This window comes from Mus pahari, chromosome 19 (assembly GCF_900095145.1).
Source record: "Mus pahari chromosome 19, PAHARI_EIJ_v1.1, whole genome shotgun sequence".
Taxonomy (NCBI): Eukaryota; Metazoa; Chordata; class Mammalia; order Rodentia; family Muridae; genus Mus; species Mus pahari.
The window spans coordinates 41,394,915-41,417,359 of record NC_034608.1 but is presented as its reverse complement, the minus strand read 5'-3'; the positions used below and the strand labels follow the sequence as shown (position 1 = coordinate 41,417,359).

General features: G+C 46.7%; 1 protein-coding gene across 1 annotated transcript in view; it reads right to left on the bottom strand.

The window, feature by feature from the left end:
* Window positions 1–6,081: 6,081 nt before the first annotated feature.
* Window positions 6,082–22,445, bottom strand: part of Sfrp1 (secreted frizzled related protein 1) — a 38,507-nt gene continuing 22,143 nt past the window's right edge. The window contains exon 3 of the mRNA XM_021218879.2: window positions 6,082–9,533. Within this exon, the coding sequence (XP_021074538.1) occupies window positions 9,211–9,533 (323 nt within the window). The 3' untranslated portion in view covers window positions 6,082–9,210. The remainder of the gene's footprint in view (window positions 9,534–22,445) is intronic.

Here is a 22,445-nt window from a genome sequence, read left to right as displayed (position 1 = left end):
ATACTCATACTCTGATACTATCACCCACCCACCACACACAAATGCCATGATGCTACACACACACACACACACACACACACACACACACACACTGATACCACCACCCATATACCCTTACACATGTTCTGATCACACACACACAAACACATATACAACACACACACACACACAAACACACCCTGATACTACCAGACACCACTCACCCATACATACACACATGTCCTGATGTTCCCCCTCCACACACACACACACACACCCTGATACCACCCACTCATAATAACAAGAGACCCATTCTTCTTACTGCAGTTTAGGGCTTTTTTTTTTTTTTTTTTTTCTCCTAACATTCTCCTCCTCAAAAATAAAAAATGAGAAATGGGGCAAAATCCCAAGACTCCCTAAAGAATTTAGCTGCTCAATTTATGATCTACCACCATTCCCACTGCAAACAAGTTTCATATGCACCATGCAAGCAAATGCACCCTAAGGTCCCAGGAGGAAAGTGGTGCTCACGGGAGAAGCTGATGAGATCTTAGCTGCAGGGCAGCCGAGCCAGGCTTGGCGTGTTTATTGCAGAATCTGCATGCTCTCGAGATCTACATTCATTCCAGAAAGTGGACACGGGCCTTCCTTTTTCATGTAGCCTGGCTCATTTTCAGCACAGGTCAAGTGCAAATGCTTCCTACAGCCTGGACAGCGACTGAGCCTTGAAGAACACCAGGTGGTTCTGATTAGGCCTCCTCCAGCAGAGAACCCAATCAATTCCAAGGTCGAAGTTCCTGTCCCTGCCTTCCAGGCCCAAGTTCCAATACAGATGGAATGCAACTGCCCCGGTTGGGAAGCAAAATCTTGATTTCTTCTTTCCACCTACCCTTTCACAACAAGGAAAAGAAAAGGAAAAAAGGAGAGACAGTGGGAGGGAAGAAGAGAGAGGGGGAAGGAAAAGAAGAGAAAAAAGGAGAAAAGAAAGGAGAAAGAAAAAGAAAAGAAAAGAAAAGAAAAGAAAAGAAAAAAGAAAAGAAAAGAAAAGAAAAGAAAAGAAAAGGAAAGGAAAGGAAAGGAAAGGAAAGGAAAGGAAAGGAAAGGAAAGGAAAGGAAAGGAAAGGAAAGGAAAGGAAAGGAAAGAAAAAAATGGCCTGAAAATGAGGCCCCAGAGCTTAGTTTGGACATCGCCACCGTCTGTAAATCAGCATTTTAATGAGTTAAGTGCACATGAATCAGAAACACAAGGGTCACATTTCCTCTCAAATACTTGAGGGTGGGGGTGTACAACACACTCCAAATTTGGCCTAATCCAAAATCAGGAAGCAGGCCAGACCCTTGTCAAGCCTCCCTTGTCCTGATGTTTGGCTCAGCAACCAGGAGTGGTTCCCTCGCGGCCCTTAACCCTGCAGACCTGCAGCAGAAGGTGCATGTGATAAACCCCAGCAACCCACAGCAATGCACAGCAAGGACGCCAGTGGCCAGGCAGAGCAGGGCAAGCAAAAAAAACAAAAACAAAAACAAAACAAAAACAAAACAGAGGCCCATGGAACGGTCTGATGTGGAAATTTCAGTAGGAAACCAGCAATTACAGGAGAAGAAACAGGTGAGAGTGGTCATTTCAGGGTATAAAAGCCAGAGCAGCTTTTTCTCAGGAGCAAAGAAAGGGTGGGAGGTTCTGGCAGGGGAGGTAGAGCTGTGGCCTGTCTCTAAGCCCAAGGGTGACTGTGTGTGTTCTCCTTACCTTTATTTAGAAGCTGAACCCACCCCCTATGGCCGAGTCTACTTCTCTTGCACTAACTCCTTCGCCTCCATCAGGCAGGGAAGAGTAGACATCAGATGAGCAATCATACCTGCTGGGGACCCAACTGGCATGTCAGCCTGAGGACCCCAGAAATGAGCAGGTAGGGAAAGAAGTGGCCCCGGGGGAGCAGAACTCTGCCCTCCAACTCAGGACAAAGAAGGGGTCACAGTAAGGAAGGTCTAGGACGGAAGATTCCTGCTAGGAGCCAGACTTCAACACACCAGTCACCCTCTTCCTTCATGGAGTCCTGGCACAGCCGAACTGATGCTAGCGCCTCACCTGGGGAGAGTTCATCCTTCCCTTCCCACCCGCTAATGAAAACAAACATGGATGTCTTGTCCTGACGAACATCGTACCTGGCCGTCTTCAGTCTCCATCAGAGAATGTTCTCCTCGTTGCTACCCAACTCCCTCATCATTACTAACTTCTGGCACTGTAGAGAGGTGGCCTAAGAGGCCCCTGGGAGCCTGGCTGCAGGACACTTGTACTTCAGAGGTGGGTGGACAAGTTGAAGACAGGGCTAAAGTTTTGAACTACAATTTCTTGAGGGATGCTTTTTTTTTTTAATCTCGAGCCAACAACTAGTCACCTTTTCCTCCTCTTCCTCTTCCTCTTCCTCCTCCTCCTCCTCCTCCTCCTCCTCCTCCTCCTTGGCACCTCCCCTATGCCTGACCTAAGTCAAAAGCTGACTTGCTACAGCTGTAACCATTGAGTATCTCGGAATGGTAGTTGCTAAACCAGGTTCCCAGTAGCTTCAGGTACTAGCCTTGGGGGGAATGTCATACAACAGTGTAAAACAGCCCCTTGGGTGTCTGCATGTAATTCTCCCTTCATTAATTCAGATGATGAATGTATTATCCAGGCACAGAAGAAAAGCTACCCACGTCTGTGTGATATCTGCAGAGACTGATGCTGCAAAGTGGGAACAGAGGCCCCCTAATCCATCTTCCCTCCCCTTGCCATTTTCCCTCAAGTCTGAAGAGTATAGTGGGCATCATCAAAAAGTGCAGTGGGGATGCATATACAATTGTCTCTGTGAGATACTCTGCCCTTTCTGTCTCTGGGAAGAGGAAATCGGACGTCCAGCTTTAGATTTGGATCATTTTTTTCTGTATGCCCTGATACCCAGGGGTTCTCAGAGAAGCTCTGGCCCTGGGTCCCACTGGCACTCAGTAAACAGGCTTCCTGAAGGACCACAGACCCTATAAAGGCCCTGACACAGACGTTTGCAAGGATGGAAGCAGAAACTTTCCCCGGAGCTCCCTCTGAAGCCCCCAGGACCAGGCCATGTGAGTTCTGGTTCTTTCCCAACACCCAGACTGGCTCATTTTGGTGGTCAGGTGATGGGAAGGTCAACCTAATTAGGAGCACCTGGTGGTGGTGTGGGTTACTGTTTAAAACTGCTGGCTCCTCTCTCCTCCTTCCCACCTCCTTTCTCTCCTTAGACACACACATGCAACGCTCCCTCCCTCTATTTAAGCAAACAACTCTCTCCGTGATTAAGTGCAGCCCCTTCTTATCTAAATACTACACAGATGTATGAAGACATGGGAGCTTTCTGCTCCTAGACAGAGCTCGCTCTGAGAGCCATCTTCTCCGAACTGACACAGAGCAGCCTTCCTTGGCCTCTGCTGACAGAAAGTCTAATGCCTGGGACCTAGTAAATCAGTGGTGCTTGGCACGCTGTCCTCCATTTGTCAGGTAGGATTTTCCAGCCAAAGACTTCAGTCACCCTCCCCATCGGGGCTTGCCCCACTACCAGGGCTTGAAACGGCCCAGATGTGAGCAAATGGATCACAAAAAGTCCCACCTCTGTTGGCGACTTCCTGTATTACTTCAGCTGTCCAGATAACACCTTCAGGTGGTTAACTCCGGGACAGCCACTGCAGTGAGAACCAGGACCTTTAAGGAGGACAGCTTGAAAGGCTAATAGAGTGTCAAGAGGGGGAAGTTGGGGGAGGGGGGACAGAAGATGGGATCTTTGAGTGTCCCAGGAACTAGAGGAGTCCACTCCAAAGGGATGGATGGCAGTCTAGGGCTGAGAGTGTAAACAGGAGTAGAGAGCTTGCTTCCTATATGCAAGGCCTTGGGTCTGGCTCCCAACGGGGGTGGGGGTGGGGAGGAGTGAATGAAGATTAGCCCCAGCTAATCTGGGCTTATAATCAACTCTTACTTCAGTTGATTTTGTTCTCAATTCCAGTACTGTCCACACCATGAGTTCTGAGGAGTTCCATAATGAGGATTCCCAAGACAGGATTGCTCCAAGTACAAGGACACTGTGGAGCCCCCACCTCCCACCCCACCTCCCACCCCAAGAGTGTCCTTGCTGAAGGAGCGCTCTGCAGACCCCAGCTCCCATCACCCTTAGAGGTGTGAGGTCCTCAGAATCATTGAGATTTCCATCTCAGCCCTACAGAGCCTCATTCTGCACTTGTCCTATGTGGCTTGTACTTAGTGAATCTTAGAAGTACTCTTGGAAGAGCCAGATGTACTCCCACTGTAAAGGAGAAACCAAAGGCTCATTCCCTTCCTCTGAGCCACTTTTATTAATATTAACATCCCCCAAAGTGTCTGCAGGTTGCCTTGCAGCAATGTGTGCTTGTAGCAAATAACTACCTGTCTCTCATCCCCAAGCCACCTTGGTGCTATGAGGATGCTTTGGCAAAGGTGCAACAAGCCAGGCTCTTACAACTTGAACCAACTGTAATGTGCCCAGGAGAAATAACTACATCGGGAAGACTCTGACCCAGTGAAGAGTCCAGTCCATTGACGAATTAAAGTTTTGAAAGAACTGTTAAGAAGGGAGCTGCAAAAGGTGAGATCTTGCTGCAGGAAATAGATCACCGTGGTAGCGTCCCCCGGGGCTGTATCATTATTAGCTTGGTCCCTTCTTATTATGACTCTTATGTGTTTACTACATGTCATGGGCATCTGTACCAGTGAAGAGAAGGCAAACTAACATATAAGACCCCATTACTATCCTTCCTAATCAAGATTTCTGGGAAGAAGCCAGAAACTAGATATGGGCATGCCGTTTCCCATGACCACTCGAACCATGCCAACAATAAAAAAAAAAAAAAAAAAAAAAAAAGTTCCCCTTCGCTCTTGTGATCGTCACCAGATGATGGACCCATTTTTCCTCAGAAGCAGATCTGGTTTTGTTGGCATGTCTGGATCCCATGTGGAAAAATTGTGAAGCCAACCTAACTCAGACCCATCTCTTGCTGCCCTTTGATGGAGGTGGGGGTCTGGATAGTTCCTTGAAGGGCAGTGTGTGCGATGCAGAGTGAGGTCAAGCAAGCTAGATTACCAACACGCCTAAGCAGGCCCACAGACTCATGGCCCTGGGGATCTTGAATGCCCCAGCACCCCACAAGACTGAAGTACACTTCTTTACACCTGTCTTCACCGTTGTGCTAATTTGTTAGAAAGAGAACAATTTGAGGCATCATGGCATGGTATAGGTCATGGCAGTATGGCTTCCGTAGGGGTGGTGCCAAGTCTAAAGGAAATTCTCCCTTCAAACCACAGAACTAAAAGGAAGTGCCAGTATTCTACTTGCCCATCATGCACTTCATCAGAATAGGAGAGTATGTGAAAGTCCTCATTTCTTGCCTTTAAAAGAATGCTGTTGCTGTGCCTGGATGAAGTTTTGATGACTTGGGCACATCTGGAGAAAAACTACTATGCTGTTCTGGTATGGAAGTGTTTTTTTGACCAGAGGGCACCATCCAGAGGAGCTATCACTACAATGGAAGAGGCCCAACGCCAAAATAAACAGTCTGGGATCAGCAAAATGTGTCACTGTGGATACAAAGGCAGGTCCAGCAGAGAACTCAGCCCATACAGCCAAGATGCTGGAACTGTGGGTTCTAAATCTAGCTGTGCCAGTGACCCAAAGTCTTCTTGGAAGTCCCCGCCACAACTTTTTCTTCATCTGCAAAGTCCCAAATGGAACCACAGCACCAAACACAAGCCATTTCTTAAGTTCTTGCTGGTAATTTGAATGTGAACTCTAAAATGGACCAGTCGGGCGAGGGCATCTGAAACATGGAGCAGAAATGTTTGGCAGAACTGAAACCCAGACAGACAGACAGACACCAGGCATATACGGAGATGGTTAGTGGGGAAGGAGGGCAGGGAATGCCTGTGCTCCTTCTCAGGTCTCTTCCACCCCCATCCCACCCAGCTAGGACCAGAAAACACCATTGAAGCAACTCAAGGGGGCGTGCCAAGTGGGAGAGCATCGGGAGTGGGGAGTGGATGACAGGGAGTTGGGTCAATCACAACTCACGCTGTTATTGATCGAGTGATTTTAGTGAAGTGAATACATTGGCAGGGAAAGCATGAAAACAAAACACACCTGGGAATCACTATTAACATACGCGATAACATCAAAACATCTGGTCAAATGTAGTTAAGAAACAACAGGAACGGAAAGGAATGTAAAACATCTTCACAGTATTCAAAGCTTTCGTATAAAAGGCTTAGGCTATAAAGTGGAGTCCTGGAGGAAGGGTAAGGGGAGGAACCAGGGCCAACAGGAATTCCGCCTCCGTGCTTAGGACCCGCAGCGCCAGGTCAGAGAGCCAACGTGCCATCCTGGAGATGTGGCCCCGGGACTGCTTCTGGAGCACACCTTGAACCACTTCCGGCTCTGAAGGTCCAACAGAACATCTGGTTGCAGGGCGGCTAACAAGAAAAAACAGGTTCTAGCTTTGGGAACTGAGATTTCTGTAATTTACACATTCGTAGGAAGCCTGGAGCTGGGCCCCAGGGAGGACCTAGGGCTAACCCACCAACCGTGAGCTTTGAGGATTGATACAGAATGTTTTAAAACGCAAAATACTCTTACAATTCTCGCCTCCGAGTTTGCTTTCTAAGATAGCTACTGATAGTTCCCATAAGTTTGGTGGGTTTAGCTTTCCCTGACTCTCCGGAATGACTATTTTAAAGCTTTCCAAATCTGACCCTTTCATTGGCAACGCTGGTCAGAGCGTACATGGACCACCTCCACCGGAAGCCAGGGACAAAGTCAGTGAGTCTGCACATTTGTTTGTTACACCTTTTGTTGAGAAGGACAAAGGCTGCTGATCATGCAGCTTCCGGGCCCCTAGATAGCCTCCCTTTTTGTCTGGAACTGCTGATGTAGTATAGACAAAACTGGTCTCTTCTCTCTCTCTCTGTGTGTGTGTGTGTGTGTATCTGAAATCCGCACAGGTCCGCAACGAAACTCTGAAGCCGGGGATTCTGAAGTAGGGGGACAGCTGCTGCAGTTCACACGATCGATCGATCAGTTGGTTATGAATCCTTCCTGAGGTTACCTCCTGAGGGTTCCCAATCTGGAGCCACCCAGAACAGGCCCTCCCTTTTATTCTGTGAAACTTCTAACATCCCCAGAAAAAATTCATGTAAGTAATCTTCCGCCACGCGGAGGGGGCCCTGCCGCATGATACACTTTACCAAAATGAGCAGACCCCTCACCAAGCACTGAACTAGCAGTGGCTCGAGGCCCAGATCTACACACTCATGAGACTTTGCATTTCAGTTGGACAATGAGAAGGTAGACTATTTCTAATTACTAATGGCACATACACATTTTTAAATCATCCACAATGATAGGCAAATCACTTTAAGGTTCCTAATACCATTATGATTAAGGTTGGAAGAATTCTTAAAAGTGTTAAGATAATAGGTTTACTAAACGTGAAGTTAATTAGGTCACTACCCCACTCACGTCGGTAACTAGGTTGGCATGGTTAGTTTTCAGGCTGGAGTCTTTCAGAAGTAACCAGAGTTTTCCTGTTTTCTGTGTCAATGCAAGGCCACTAGATGACTCTTCATAATCAGTACTGCCCCTGGATTGAATATGCCAAAGGGACAGTCACTGTGGCCCATGAGATGCGGTGGGGAGTGAATTATCAGACTTTGGTGGAAGAAATTAACTTTTTTTTTTTTTTTTTTTTTTTTTTAAAGAACCACTCGGACAACAGGAATAAGGCTGCCTAGGAGAACTGGACTATTTACATCACTTATTAAGTATACCAACTTTGAGAAATACCTTTGGGCACTTGGGAAAACTGCAGATTCGTTAGCCTTCGAAACCATCTCCTTGGTTAGGGCACTTAGCCTCAAAAGAACGTGACTGGGGGAATGCAAAAGTAAAGGTGGAGGGCTCAGGCAGGCAGAGATTTTAAATTTGTCTGAAACATAGGCAATCGTGTATAAGGAAATGGGCTCTGCTTGCAGAAAAGCAGGGTCTACTGTCTCCTTCCACAGCTATACTGATTCCAGGGCAGCCAGGCACAGCCATGAGGCCACGCCCATCTCCTCCACAGCACATGCGCAGAGTTGCCTGCCACAGCACATGCGTAGGCGGTGTGTGTGTATTGAGAGGGCAGCCTTGGGCAGTCAGCGACATTAGTCTTTGAAATGCTCAGTGTGGACTTTTACTCAAGCCTTGGAGGGTGCGTGGGCTTTTAGCCTGTCTTATGTTGCTGTTCTTTTGAAATGTGACAGATGGAATTACAAAGTGAGGCCGTTCACACAGGATTCCCCAATCACCCTGACTCGTGACCCGCTTGACATTTCTACGTTTGTTCGTTTCTTCCACTCTTATTTTTGAAAACTAGTAACCGTTGGCCTGAAATGCCTCATGTCTCTTCATGCCCACGTACCTCCTTCATACAAAAGCAGACCCCTGTCTATCATCCTTGTATCCCAACGGTCTGGTAGAAATGTCCATCTGAGACCTAAAGTTTCCTATCAAAGGTGGCTGGTTCAAAAAGCTGAAGGTGGAGTAGGCAGTGGCCTCCCACCCAAACCCTTAGCTATCCCTTTCTGTACTGGGATACCCTGGCTACTTTCAGCAGTGTGTGTGTGTGTGTGTGTGTGTGTGTGTGTGTGTGTGTGTGTGTGTGTGTGTGTGTGTTGAAAGTGGTGATGGTCTATCTAAGGCAGAAAGAGGGGGGATTACTACCAAACTGAAAGCAGCCTGGCTTGGCAATGATCGGGCTCTTCTACCTGTAAAGGCTTAGACTCCACAAGCAATTGGTAATGATGTCCAGAACAAAGTCGCGCTGAGCCGCTGTCCATCTGTAGTTCTTTACAATCCATTTTGTTTTGTTTTCCAAACTGGCAAACATTTTCTGTTTTGTGCCCGAGGCTCAGTGAAAGGATTCTGCCTCTCCTTTTGCCCCGTGCCTGCTGGTCCTGCTGCAGCCCTTAAAAAAAACCTTCCTAATCTAAAGGGCTGTGGCCTTTATGGAGGGGAGGGAGAGGGGTCACTGTAGGAACAGAGCCAGGTGCGATGCAAAAGCCACAACTGTAATGGGTGAGAGCAATATGTAAACCCCAAGAGCCAGGGTCATCCACGCGCCCCCACCCTCACCCCAAGTCACACTCCCCTTCCCCAGTCCACCCCAGTATCACTTAAAAACAGACTGGAAGGTGGGACACTCGTGGTTTTTCATTCTCTTCATGAAGTTTTTGAACTCCTTGTTTTTCTTGTCCCACTTGTGAATGGCTGTCAGCAGGTACTGGTTCTTCACCTTGCGGCCCATGATGAGAAAGTTGTGGCTGAGGTTGTCCAGTTGGTGACAGGGACAGTCGGCCCCGTTCTTCAGGAACAGCACAAGCCGCTTCAGCTCCTTCTTCTTGATGGGCCCCAGCTTCAAGGGTTTCTTCTTCTTGGGGACAATCTTCTTGTCACCATTTTCCTTCTTCACTTCTTTGATTTTCATCCTCAGTGCTAGGATGAGGAAGAGAGGCGGGGAGGGGAGGGGAGAGGAGGGGAGGGGAGGGTAAGGAAGACAAGGTGTTAGAACAAAGTGCTTAACATTCAACCCCCTGTCTCAAATCCACTTGGTTTTCAACACATGAAGTGGAATGATTCAGAATCAGAAAGCTAAATAGTCATGTTTTCTATCGTACACAGAATATAGATGGGTGTGTGTGTGTGTGTGTGTGTGTGTGTGTGTGCATGCCCGTGTACCCGTACATGCATGGTGGGGGAGGAGGAATAGTAAGGGAGGGGGAGAATAAGAGAGTACAAGGGAAACAATATGAGCAATGTACAATACACATGCATGAAAATATCCTAACGAAGCCCATTCTTTTATATGCCAAAGCAATAGAAAAAGAGGTGAGGTCACATAACTCAACTTAATCTATGTAGTCTAATGTTATTAGACTTGTTTAAAGAAAAACATCTAAAGAAATAAATTATTCTAAAATTTTCAGAAGAAAGTTAGTGGTTTGGGTTTTATTTTATCTTTTGATTTTTCGAGACATAGTTTCTTTAGGTATCCTTGGCTGTCCTGGGCTTAGCTCTGTAGACCAGGTTGGCCTCAAATTCACAGAGATCCACCTGCCTCTCTCTGCCTCCCGAGTGCTGGGATTAAAGGCGTGTGCCACCACTACCCGGTGTGGTTTGTTTTCATAGCATCTAAAACAAAGCAGACAAAATCTGCATATTCAGCAAGAGAGATTCAGAGAGCAGTTCAAGCCATATGCCAGGGTGCACTCAACATCAATGTCCAACTTTAGCACGGGCAAAGTCAGAATTCCTCTAACTGTATGATCAGGAAAGTCTGCCAGTGGGTACTGCCCCACTGATCAATAAGCCACTGAGGTCTTGTCTACAGAAAGGACCCATGCAGAATTAAGCTCTTCCCTGACTCCCTGGCAGCTGAGAGTCACCCAAGAGAAACCCAGCTATCAGCCCTCCCTCCTCTTTGCTTTGTAGTCCACAGATTCTGTGTCACTTTTCTACATGGGGTATGGAACACAGGGCGCCGCTGTATGCTAGGCACGCACTGTACCACTGGACTTCTCCCAGCCCTGAATATTATTTAACCTACGCACTGCTCCTTTGGTGGTGGCTATACCAGGGCCCAGTGATTAAAGATGTTCATTAAGCACACATTGTTGTACTCCATTAGAACTAGCCAACACCTGATACTAGAAATTGGGAGGCATTAGGTACCAGATAATCTGTACATCCTCTGAATTCTTTTGAGTTACCAGTTACCAAGCATAGCTCAAGACTTCCATTGAATCCCGCTTATTAGTTTTGAACCACGCTCTGTAGCTAGTGATTCTAAAAGTGTGAGATCAACCTGTAAAGACACTTGATTTTTTTTTTTTAATTTCTCTTATGGATGGTTTATAGTAACTCCATGAAGAAAGGACAATTATTTTCCCCATATAAGAGGTAAGAAAACTGACATCCGACTCGTCGATTGGCTTGCCCATTTGTTAATTTTTTAAGTTCCAACCTACGTATATTAGTCAGTTGTCCATTGTGCTAACAAATACCTGAGCTAAATCAGCTCTTGAGAAGGAGGAAAGGTTCATTTTGGTGGAGCTCCAGTTTTCAACCCATCACTATTGTCCCATGAGACTGTGGCAAGACAGCACATCATAGCAAAGCCACATAACAGGGAAAAAAAACAACAAGCCACATGACAGCTAGAAAGCAAAACAAACAAACAAAAAACAAAAACGGGGGTGCCCTAAGACAGGCCAACAGTAACTCATTTCCGCTCGGCCCCACCTTCTGAATGTTCTACCAGCTCCCAGAGTGTCACAGGCTGGGGACCGAGACTGTAGCACATAGGCCTCAGGGGGCTATAATCAAACCACAGCGCCATTACTAACTGCACACTTCCAATCACGGGGCTGCGCTTGCTGCCTCGGTGGCTTCAAAATCCTTTATAATGAACCCGAAACTTAGGGTGCTCATTAATTTCAATCAAGAAAATAAAGGACTCAGATGGGCTCCCAAATGGCACAAGAAGCCTTCTGGCTGAAAGAGACCATGTGAATAGAGACTTTACTACTGATTGTTCTGTTGGTTACAAGGCCAAACCTCGGCTGCCTTACAAGAAGTCAAAAGGAAGGGTTAAAGAGTCTTCAGAGCCAATCTTCAATGACTAATGTCTGTGAACTCAAAATACTCCCCTGTTGCTTTCTTTTTCTGATGAGGGGACATCCAGATCTTGAGGCCTACTTAAGTCCCCTATAATACCTCATGCCATGGCCAGCAGGAAAGTCACAGTGGACCCTTGTGAGCGGACTTTGATAGCTGTTGACCTCCTGGCTCCTTTGGAGTTCTCAGCACTCAGTCAGGTAAGCCATAGCTTCCCAAGGAATTCCAAGTATCCACACCCCCAACCCCAGGGGGTTCACTGCCCGCTGTTTTTGATTTGCTTGTGTCTCACACCCATAAGGAACAGAACAATTGGATGCCAGCAGCTGGGTATGCGATTGAATGAATACACAGCAGAGACTGTCCCTCCAAGACCTGCCTCACCCCAGACAGGCCCAAACTGGCCCACAACTTACCTCAACTCCCACAGTTGGCTTACAGATCTTGAACCAGGAGTTCACTTGGAAAAAAAAAAAAATTCACTTGTTCCAGTGCTGAATGGGAGAAGTTCTTGGAGGGGCTGAGTGAGAACGGCCAGAACATACTCACCACGTGGGCCAAAGCCAAGCCAACCTCATCTCTGCCCCCTTCTGCCAAATGGAGCCACTGGGAATGGAAAAAGAAAAACCACCCACCCACCAACAACATTTCCTATTGTCTGCATCCTGGCGCCCTTTCAAGACCTATGAGTTAAAGGCTTAGTCCTTAGCTGAGCTGTTAGAAAGTAGTGGGATGTTCTTGGGGTGGGTGAGAGAGGTCTTTAGGTCACTGCTGTGTGTCTTTTGAGAGGGACTGTAGGATCCCCTCCCTGTACCTTCCTAAAGTCTTTGGGACTTTCTGGCCTTGAAGGAAGTGGCTTTAGACCAAGATGTATTCTAGCCGTGATTCACTGCCTCTAATAAGGCAACAGGCCAACTGATCATGCACTAACCTCTCCTGCATAAGTTGGTTCTATGAGGTATTTGCTGTATCAGGAAACTAACCCACTACTTCTTAAATAAAGGCTGCAGAGTATTGCACAGTAGCAAGGCAGTAAGAACAATGCCAGCCCTTCACCGGGCATCTCCAGCCCATGTAGTTAGATGATACCCAAGCCTGGTGTGTAGAACCAATCTACATTTTAGAATTGATCAAGTCCCACCTAGATCACCATGAGAGACTAATGCACATACCAGCAAACAACAGGGGACCTTCTTTTCTGCAGTGAAATGTGTCATCGTTTACTGAGTACCCAGTATGCATTGTGCTCTCCAGATGCGCACAGACCAGGTGCTCCATCTACTACAATGGCTGTCAACCTGTGGGTTGCAACTCCCATGGGGATGGGGGGGGTCACATATCAGATATCCTGTATGTGAGATATTTACACCGTGATTCATAACAGTACCAAAATTACAGTTATGATGCAGCAAGGAAATAATGTTATGGTCAGGGATCACCACAACATGAACTGTATTGAAGGGTCGGCGCACCAGGAAGGCTGAGAACCACCTAGCTCTCGCTTGCGAGTCATAATGACAGTTAAGCATCCGTTTTGAGTTTTTTATTATAATCAAGAAGAGCCCAGGCTACACAACAACAGCACAAGGCTGCAATTTGTAAGTGGAGCAATCAGGATTAGAACCCGCAGCCAAGCCCACAGATCCCATGCTCTCTCACCAGCCATTATTAAGTTGAAAACGCTATTGCTTCAGTGGAAACTATTTCTTGATTGTGCTGCTTTTAATCACAACTTAAAAAAAAAAAAAGTTCCTTTGTCATGACCATGTAAAGGAATTTAGTTTACATAGGTGGGGGAGCAGAGGAGGGAGGGGGGATTGATGGAAATATGGTATGCATTAGGCTTTCTAGTTCTTGGCTATTCGGCTCACTTTCTTTTTCAAGGTGGAGAAAGTAGGGAAGAAGGCACATATGGCCAGAATTGCTAACATCTTTCCACCTTCCCAGGGTTTGCTTTCAGCATGCAGATTACCAACAGTGTTTGATAGGCAATTACCCATCCAAAGTTAATTTCTTCTCATCTCTAAATGCCTAGGCGAAGTCCTCCTCCTCCACCAGCACCACGCCATACCCATGGCACAAAGGCAGATGTTGGTAAGGGCCCAGAATAGCCAGGAATCGGTCACCATTGCTCTCCAGTCCCATCATGCTTACTGCCAGGGCTCTGGGAAATTCACCCATGGATGAGTTTGCAGTACAAATGTTAGTGGCCTTAAAAACCGCAAGGGGCAGCAGCTACAGGACACAATAGTAGTGTATGGACTTAAAGCCTGGCTGCCAATGTCTTGAGTCTCTGCTTTCCTTCTGTAAGATGCAGGGCACAGTGTGGTTGCTGGCATGGCTTAGGTCATTTCCAGCACTCTGCTCACCTGCCCTGTTAGATAAACACTACATTGTAACTAACCCTTGGGCTCCAGATTTCAGCCACCTTAAAACAAAAGAAGAAAAAAAGCCCAGCAAGTAAAATGACTCTTTTTTTTTTCCCTCCTTAGCAACAATTTAACATCCCCCAAGGGTAAAGTATCACTCTTACCTTCTTCCCATTACTGCCAGCCAACAATTCAGACGCTCTGAAACGTTGAAAAACTCCAAACTTGAGGTTGCAATTTGTACTGTTTGAGCCTTTCTCAGAAATCTTAAAACAAACGAGATCTCTTCGGTCTGAGTACATCTGAGCACATTTCAGTAGACCATGAAAGCTTCATTCCTCTCTCAGTCACTCAAACCATGTTTTCTGCACACAAATTACACTTTCTCGACAGCCTCCCACAAGGCTCAGCCGTATTTCTGTGACCAAAAGGAGAATCAGAAAAGTCCGAACATTCACCCCAAGCCTGCACTTCCTTCCGAATCATCTCTTCCCCTTAACCTCCTAGCCTCCTAAAAGTGTCTGTCCTTCTTCCAGCCATGGCCAGGTATAGCCACTGGACGAAAGGCAGCCACCAGCCAAGGGCCATGCCTGTAAATAGCCAATAATCTGGTATGGCTGTAGGAATCTAAGAGGGGAAAGAAGAAACCAGGAAAGTAGGGGTGAGTATGGCTGGGAAAGGCAACTGGTTACAGGTAATGGGTACAGTGAAGGGTAAGGTACAGAGAACACAAGAAAAGGGAGAATCCATCTTTGCTTTGATCCAGAAGCATCTTCGCTGGGGTGCGGGGAGAAGAGTTATTAGCGAACTGTCAGAGGCAAAGATTAAAAATGAGCAAAACACCCTAGGCAGCTGTTTCAAATGGAGGAGACACCTCCCCTCCCGTGCTCTGAAAAATGTGTCTAAACCCGGACTGCCTGGTGATGCAGGTCACTGCTGACCTGCACGGGACAGGATCTGAGCCAGCGAAGGTTATTCCAGAGAGCTGACTGCCAAGGGAAAGGAGAGACCAAAGCATTCCCTGCAGATAGGCTCTGAATTCCTGGAATGTCTGAGAAGAGCAACAACCAGTGAGGATCACTAGCCAAACACACTAGATGGAGAGCACACAGCACTCTGCTTCCTCCCGAAGTGAACTGAAAATTAGTTAAAAAAAAAAAAAAACAAAAACAAAAAAAACACTGCAGGAGCAGCAGAGATAGCTGGCTCAACGGTTAAGGCCAATTGTTGCTCTTGCAAAGGACCTAGGTTTAATTCCTAGCATCTGCATCATGGCTCACAGTGATCCATAACTACAATTCCAGGGGATCCAGCATCCCCTAGTAACTTCTGTGGGTACTAGGCATGCACACAGTGCACATGCATACACATGCATAAAATAAACCTTAAAAAATTAAACATAAACCAAACCCAAGCAAGAAAACTGGTAAAGACAACGGGAATGCATCAAGAGCATTCTGGATTATCAGAAAACAAAAGGTCAGACTTGACTTGACAGAGAAGACAAACTGAAACCAGCAGCTCAGAGAGAGATGGCTCCCGCTAAAGAGCAAGCAGGTCCCCATAGCCAGGGCTGCAGATATTGATGGGCTGGGCCGTAGGACACAGCTATGAATTCAAGTGGCTAATCTCACCACCCACCCCAGCAGCAGCCAAGGGGTCTCTTCTAGATGGCAGGCTTGCATCCAACAGAGGAAAGGGATGGAGAGCTGGGGATGTCACAGCATTAGGTGAGAGACTGTGTGGTTAAAAAGTGGGAACCTCAGATCTTGGAACATGGTCCAGACTGGCGAGTTGGCTCAGCAGGTAAAGGTGCTTGCTGCCAAGTCTGATAACTTGAGTTTACTCCCTGGATCCCAAATCACGAAAGAAAAAAAAAAAAAAAAAGAACTCCCACAACTTGTCCTCTGACCTCCACATATACTCAAATAAATAAGTACATACATAAAGAAAATGTGATAAAAATGTTTAAAAGAACACTGCTTTCCATTTCCAAGTCAGAGGGTTGAATGGTCTCTGTCTCTGTTTCCTCTCTCTTTGAAAAAAAAAAAAAATCTAGTAGCTCAAAAGAACAGAGCATGTTTTGTTTTGTCTTCCTTCCTTTAAAGTCTCAATGAGACCCACCAAACAAACTACAGACTTACTATACAAGGAGCTCTCGACTCCAAACTTCTAAAATTCAAATGTCCAAAGAATTGATGGAATTCTGAGGTAAATCTAAATGTGAATGATAGAGACCAAAATATAAAAGATAAATGGGGGGAAAAGGTTTTCAGAGATAATAGAATGTAGAAAAGCATAAACAGTCTTTAAAATGTGATAATATTATGTATGTTACTATATCACATAACAAGAACAGAAAACCATTACAGGAAAAGTTCACAAAACAGGACTATGTTGAATACATGTGTTTTAAGACAGGTTTAAAGGCATTTCCTGAAATCATAAACAAAGTGACAGAGAGAAGGGAAGACAGGAAAAAGATAAAAATAGACTATCAAGCCAAGAGTCTCTATATCCAAATAAAGGGAATTACAGAAAACATAACAAAGTGGGGGACATCAAGGAAATAATACCAGTCAGTTTTTTCAGATGAAGAACATAAACTCTCAGATTACACAGTTCCCAGCTCAAAGAATCATGACATTTAGAAACATAAGAAAAATGAAAAAAAAAAAAAAGAGAGAGAGACATTTTTAAATACACAGAGAAGACTATATCCATCTAAGGCAAAGGATCCGGCATCAGGATGGTACTGGATTTTGCAACAGCAACCGTAAGAGCTGCAGAACAATGAAGGGACGCCTTTAAAATCCCCCAAGATGATCCTGAACCAAACCAGCAGTCAGCACTTGCCAACGGGATAGAGACATTAAAGGGTTAAATAGTAATTAGTCCCTGTGCGTCTTTCATGAGGAACCTATTTTCTTCTAATGAAGAAGTTAATGAAAAGAAGTGTAAGGCTCAGGAAAATGAAGAGCTACCCTATCAAGAAACCCAAAGAGAAGGCTTAAAGAGGCTTCTCTGTAACACTGAGCACAGCCGCATAGTCCCAGTTCACCCAGACCGAAGCAAGAGGCTAGGGAGAGCTCAGGAGATGGACTGATGTACAGCTAACAGGAAACCAGGAACAAAGAAAATGAGGCGGTTACTATCTCAAAGGAACATGAAGGGGTAAAAGGAAAGGAGACACAGAGGTGGTACACTTCATTGCTAGGCTGGAAATAATGTCTCCAGAGCGCCAAGAAATTAAACTGCATGCGCATTAAGCCAAGAGCGCTGTGTGGCTGCATTAGGGGAGGTGATGAAAAAGAGACTGTCTTCCACTTTAATTGCAGAAACTGTCAATAAAGACTGTGAAAGAGGAGACAAAGATACCAAACCCTACAGGCCCTGGTACTTGCTACAAGTCTGCTAACCACCTCCAGAAACTGTAGCAAAGGAAACTGATCACTTCTGCTGTGTGACCTTGGGGTGAGAGGGCACTGGGGGGAGAGAGGCTGCACTTTTGCTTTGTTGATTTTTCAACTGTATTTTGAATCACAAAATGCATACATTTTTAGGAGCATACAGTCCTGTGCAGGATGGGAATGAGTCGAAATGTGAACTTGTAAAGGAACTTGAAGACTATACATTTTTCAATTGAAATGAAGTGGCTTCGTGGGGTTTTTTTTTGGGGGGGGAGGGGTTTTTGTTTTTGTTTTTTGCATAAAAACTCTGCATTTCAATCGGTCTTTTTTCTTTCTCTTTCTGTGACGACTGATTTGTTGTCTTGCCTTTTAAGCTGTGAAGGAGAGGCAAGGGACACATCTTGTCCCCACCATTCCCAGATGGAAATCCACTAGGTCAGAGAGCGTTCTGTTTACTTCTGAACTGGAGTTCAACCTATTCCTAAGTCATAGAGCTGGAGATCCTCAGAGCTGTGGCTACCACCTGTCCCGGCCTCTGCCTAGAGCATCAGTGGTTCCTGGAGCAAAAATGGGATGGATGGGAACCACTGACCCAAACCCTGCACACACTCTTTCCAAGAGCACAAAGGAGGGGCAGACACCAGGGTACCCAGCCTGTCTGCTGAGAGATTTGCTTCATCCTAATTACTTTCTGTTTCAGAGAGGTTTCCAAATAGATGATCTGGAGCAAGAACAAGCTGGTTCCGGAAGCTGACAACCTTGCTACACCGTAGCTTTTCCTGGGTTAGGAAGATGGTTACAGATAGGCTACCCCATGCCACAGCCATATGATAGCTTACACATCTCCTAGAGATCTTCCAGGTAAAACCATGTGTTCAGGGAACAATGCTTCACTCAGCTATGGAAGCTGGAGGGCCAGCTTTCTGCATCCTCTTCCCAGTTCATCAATCTCCCAAGGCCTGCGGCAAGAAACACCTTCCCTGAACACTGCTATGCACATGAGATTTGGGAACCGGCTGGTGGGAAGAGCTGCAGGCACTTCCAGGATGCAGCACAGGGCCTGGTCAACATGGGGCTCTGGCTTTGAGACACAGGAGCCCAAGTGTGTCCTACTGACAAAGGCCTCCCAACGGCAGCTTGACAGAGTTCAGTGTTCGCACCAGGAACCGGGGTGTAACAGCACTGATTTCTTTAGCAAAGAAAAGAGCTGCCACTGCTCAGTCACAGTAACTCAGACTCTATTCCCTGACCACAAATCTACACACTACCTACTTCCAGGCATTTCCTGGAATATACTACAGGACATATATTATACAGATAGACAGACAGACAAGATTGAAAGACTTGCCTACCTACAAAGAACAACAGATATTGAAATTTTTCAGGTGACTCATTTGGAAGCAATTACTTAATTGAAGTTGTCCTGTTTTCTGGACCTCAGATAATCTGGAATTTAGGGAGCTGACCATAGAGAAGAAGTTTGCGCGCGCGCGCGCGCACACACACACACACACACACACACACACACACTCGAGAACAAACACCAGCAGTTACAGAGTTAGCCATCTGGAAGTCCACTGCTAACGTTGGACTCCCCACTCACTTAGGCTGCTGCCGCAGCAAACTGGAACTCTCTCACCTGGAGACCAAAGTCACGGATGCTGTGATTTTTTTTTTTAATCTCAGAAGCATGGCTCTGGCACCAAGAATTTGAAACCCTGAATAGAACCAAGAGATGTGGTGCTTTCTCCTCCTAGCCAGCATCACCACCCCCATCTCCCTACCCCTCAGGAGGCTGAGAAGTTTTCCCTTCAAGTCAATCATTAGGATTGACTGAATCTTGGCTCCAATCCAGGCAAACCTGCCAGAGTAAACAGCCATCCCCGCCGTGAGGTCACTGAACCTCCAGCCCTCTCCATTCCACCTCCTGGTGTTCACAGGAATGGCAAAGTCACAATGTCTCACAGTCTCTTGGAAGGGAAAAGATGTAGAGAATTGGAATCAGAGCCCACGGACTAGATAAGCCGTGAGCTCTCAGCAGTGACTGCAAACACGGGTCTCTCAACCCTGAACATCAGAATCACTCAGAAGGTACCTTAGGGTGGAGACTTCTAAGACACCCTCCTTCCTCCCTTCCCCCTCCCCCACTTCTCCTCCCCCAGTTTCTGATTCAGCAGCCATGGGTTAGGACCCAATAATCCACACTCCTGATAAGTTCCAGAAAAATGCTGCTGCTGTAGCCAGGCCTGCACTGGCTTGTAAAACACCCAAGGGGTTTGCAGTAAGGACTGTTTGGATCTAGCAGTACCAGCACTCAGTGGAGTCCTTGGGGTCTCAGTCCCTCAGCCCTGGTGCTCGAAGAGCCAGAAAAACAATGGCTGTTCTAGCAAGAGACAGCATACTCTGGAAGAAAATGGGCCCACACCCAGAGTTAGCAGACCTCAGCGAACCCCACCAGCAGCTTCTCCTATGAACATGTGTAAAGCACTTGGCTTCTCTGGCTCTCGAGAAACACTTGCAGAGGGAGGGAGGGAGACAGTTGGGTGCTCCAGGCCTGCAGTCTAAATCTAAATCTTCCAGGTTGCCCTTCTCTGTCTTGGAAATCCAGTACTGAATCCCAGGCCACCCAAGATGTAAATACTCCAGATAGCCCAGGGAAGGCCTTCACTGCTCATATTGCCCAGGGACTTGGCCTGCATTTACCCCAACCCAGCCTTACACTGACAAACGACAGCCCAAGAGGATGACCTTAATCCAAACTCAAGGACAACCCCAAAGCAGGACCCGCATGACACACTCCAAGCGTAGTAACTGATGTCATCCCTTCATGTCATCCTTTTAAAAGATAGCGAGAGAGAGACCCAGGAAAGGTATTTTGCTATTCACTGAAGAAGCCAGAAATCCAGTGCCCCTGAGCAATGGTGGCCACAGACACACTCTGGCTTTCTCCCCTCCATTTTCACACTGAGTCACATAAAAACAGCATGCGTGCTTTTCCTATTTAAGTAAATAAGAATGATAATTCGGCTCTAGGAAACTCTCAGGCAGCCAGGTCCAGCCCTGAACCCCATGGTCCTCAATGTCTAAGCCTTGGACAGACGCAGCTTTGCATGATAACGACCTTGGAGTATGTCTTACCTACCCTCCTCCCCGCAGCAAGTTCACACAAAGTCTGCTTGGCAACCACCGCAAAGGCTCGGCCACCAGAGTGCTCAGCTAAGCATTTCTTGGGCACAAAAATTAAATGCAAGCACAGTCATTGCCCCGAACGAAGCTCACAGCCTCACTCGCGAGACGGTAATTCCTTAGGCAAACACATTCTTTCGATCTTCTCTGTGTATTCCCGGGCCCCTAACTTTCCAAAGAAGACACTCGGATAACACACATGGGAACAGGCAACTCATCTGTCCAGGTCCCAACCAGACGATGGCGGAGCTGAAATTTGAACCCACGAAGTCAAGTTCACGAAACATACATAATATCCAGGATCCCTGTGTCTGGATAGCTTCCTCATCTATGGTAGAGAGATGAGAAAGCTCAACTCAAGTCTCACTGGCCCCTTTTCCTCCCAAGGGCATTATGGGTGTCAAAGGATTCAAAGGATACCATCCCTCTTACTCAGCACAAAGATGATGCCCAAATCCTTCACTTCAGCCATCAATTCTGTCCCCACACCCACCTCCTCGGTAACCTCCATATAACACAGGTAAGCTTCATGTTCATTCCCATTCTCTACCCTATCCTAGCCCAGCCTTTGAATCGGCTGTTGTCAGCCCTTCTGATGATTTGTGCTCACATCAGGGAGATTCTGGCAGATAGCCCTGAGTGCTTAGGGCCAATCTGAGCCCAGGCCCTCAAAATACACCTTCCGGTCCAGGAGACCACAGCTCTACAAAGTCCGTGGGGAGGAGCTCAGTAAGAAGTAGAGCACGTATGGGGGTCTCTTTCACTCCATCTAGAGGCCCACAGGGTATGGACACAGATCCAGGGATATGACAGTATATATTCCATAGGAATGTTGGTCTCTCTTTCCAAGGGAAAATTAGTCCCGACCTGATATGGGTGACGTTGGCGCCAAGAGTATACACGTAAATCAGCTGGCACCTGGCCTATCTCAAGGCGGGCCTCATCTCTATCCCCAATGTTTCTCATGATGCTCCAGCTGTTTTTGAGCTGGCCTTCACCCAGGGTAGCAACAGATGTCACCCTGGAGCCGAGTATCCAGTCCTCTTAATCTCTCTCCTATCCGTACAAACTGCAGAGGAGAAGTTCTAAAAACCCAGGGAAGCCATTAGGCAAGAGCACTGCTTAGTGTGGGTTCTTGCCTCTTTCATGACACAATCTTTCCCCCTTTTGGCCATGGAGATTTCAACACTGTATTTACTGAGGTTTGGGACATCTTCCCTTGGCTATGGTTAAAAGTCAGTTCCCTTAGAAGTTTCCCTGAGAGGCTGCTGAGCAGTCATCACGCCCTTCCTTCTATGCCTGGAGAGACCCCTATGCAATGGGAGCAAGTAGGATTTTGTGGGATACCCAGTAAAACCATACTTGGAAAAGTACCTGACAGGCATATTGGCTTTGTGGCTGGTTCCAAGATGTACTAAGAGATGCCCAATTCTCTGAGCACGACACAACAACAGCAAAAAGAGATGAGCTGATAAAAGACTCCCAGATGTGTATGTGCGTGGTGTGCCTCGGAGTGGTCACATGTGTAGACACATGTATGTGTATGCATATATAGGTGCGTGTTCAAGAGCATGTGGGTGTGCGAAGGTCCAAGGTAGTGTATTGTTGAGTACCTTTGGCAATCACTCTTCACCTTGTATATTAAGGGTGTGTTACCAGGAAGTGGGACCTACACACAGACAAGCACATCTACACAAAGACATAAAAGCCACTGGGAAAATCTGAGACTAAGGATGACTCTAGTTTATCAGCCCAGCCTTGGAAGC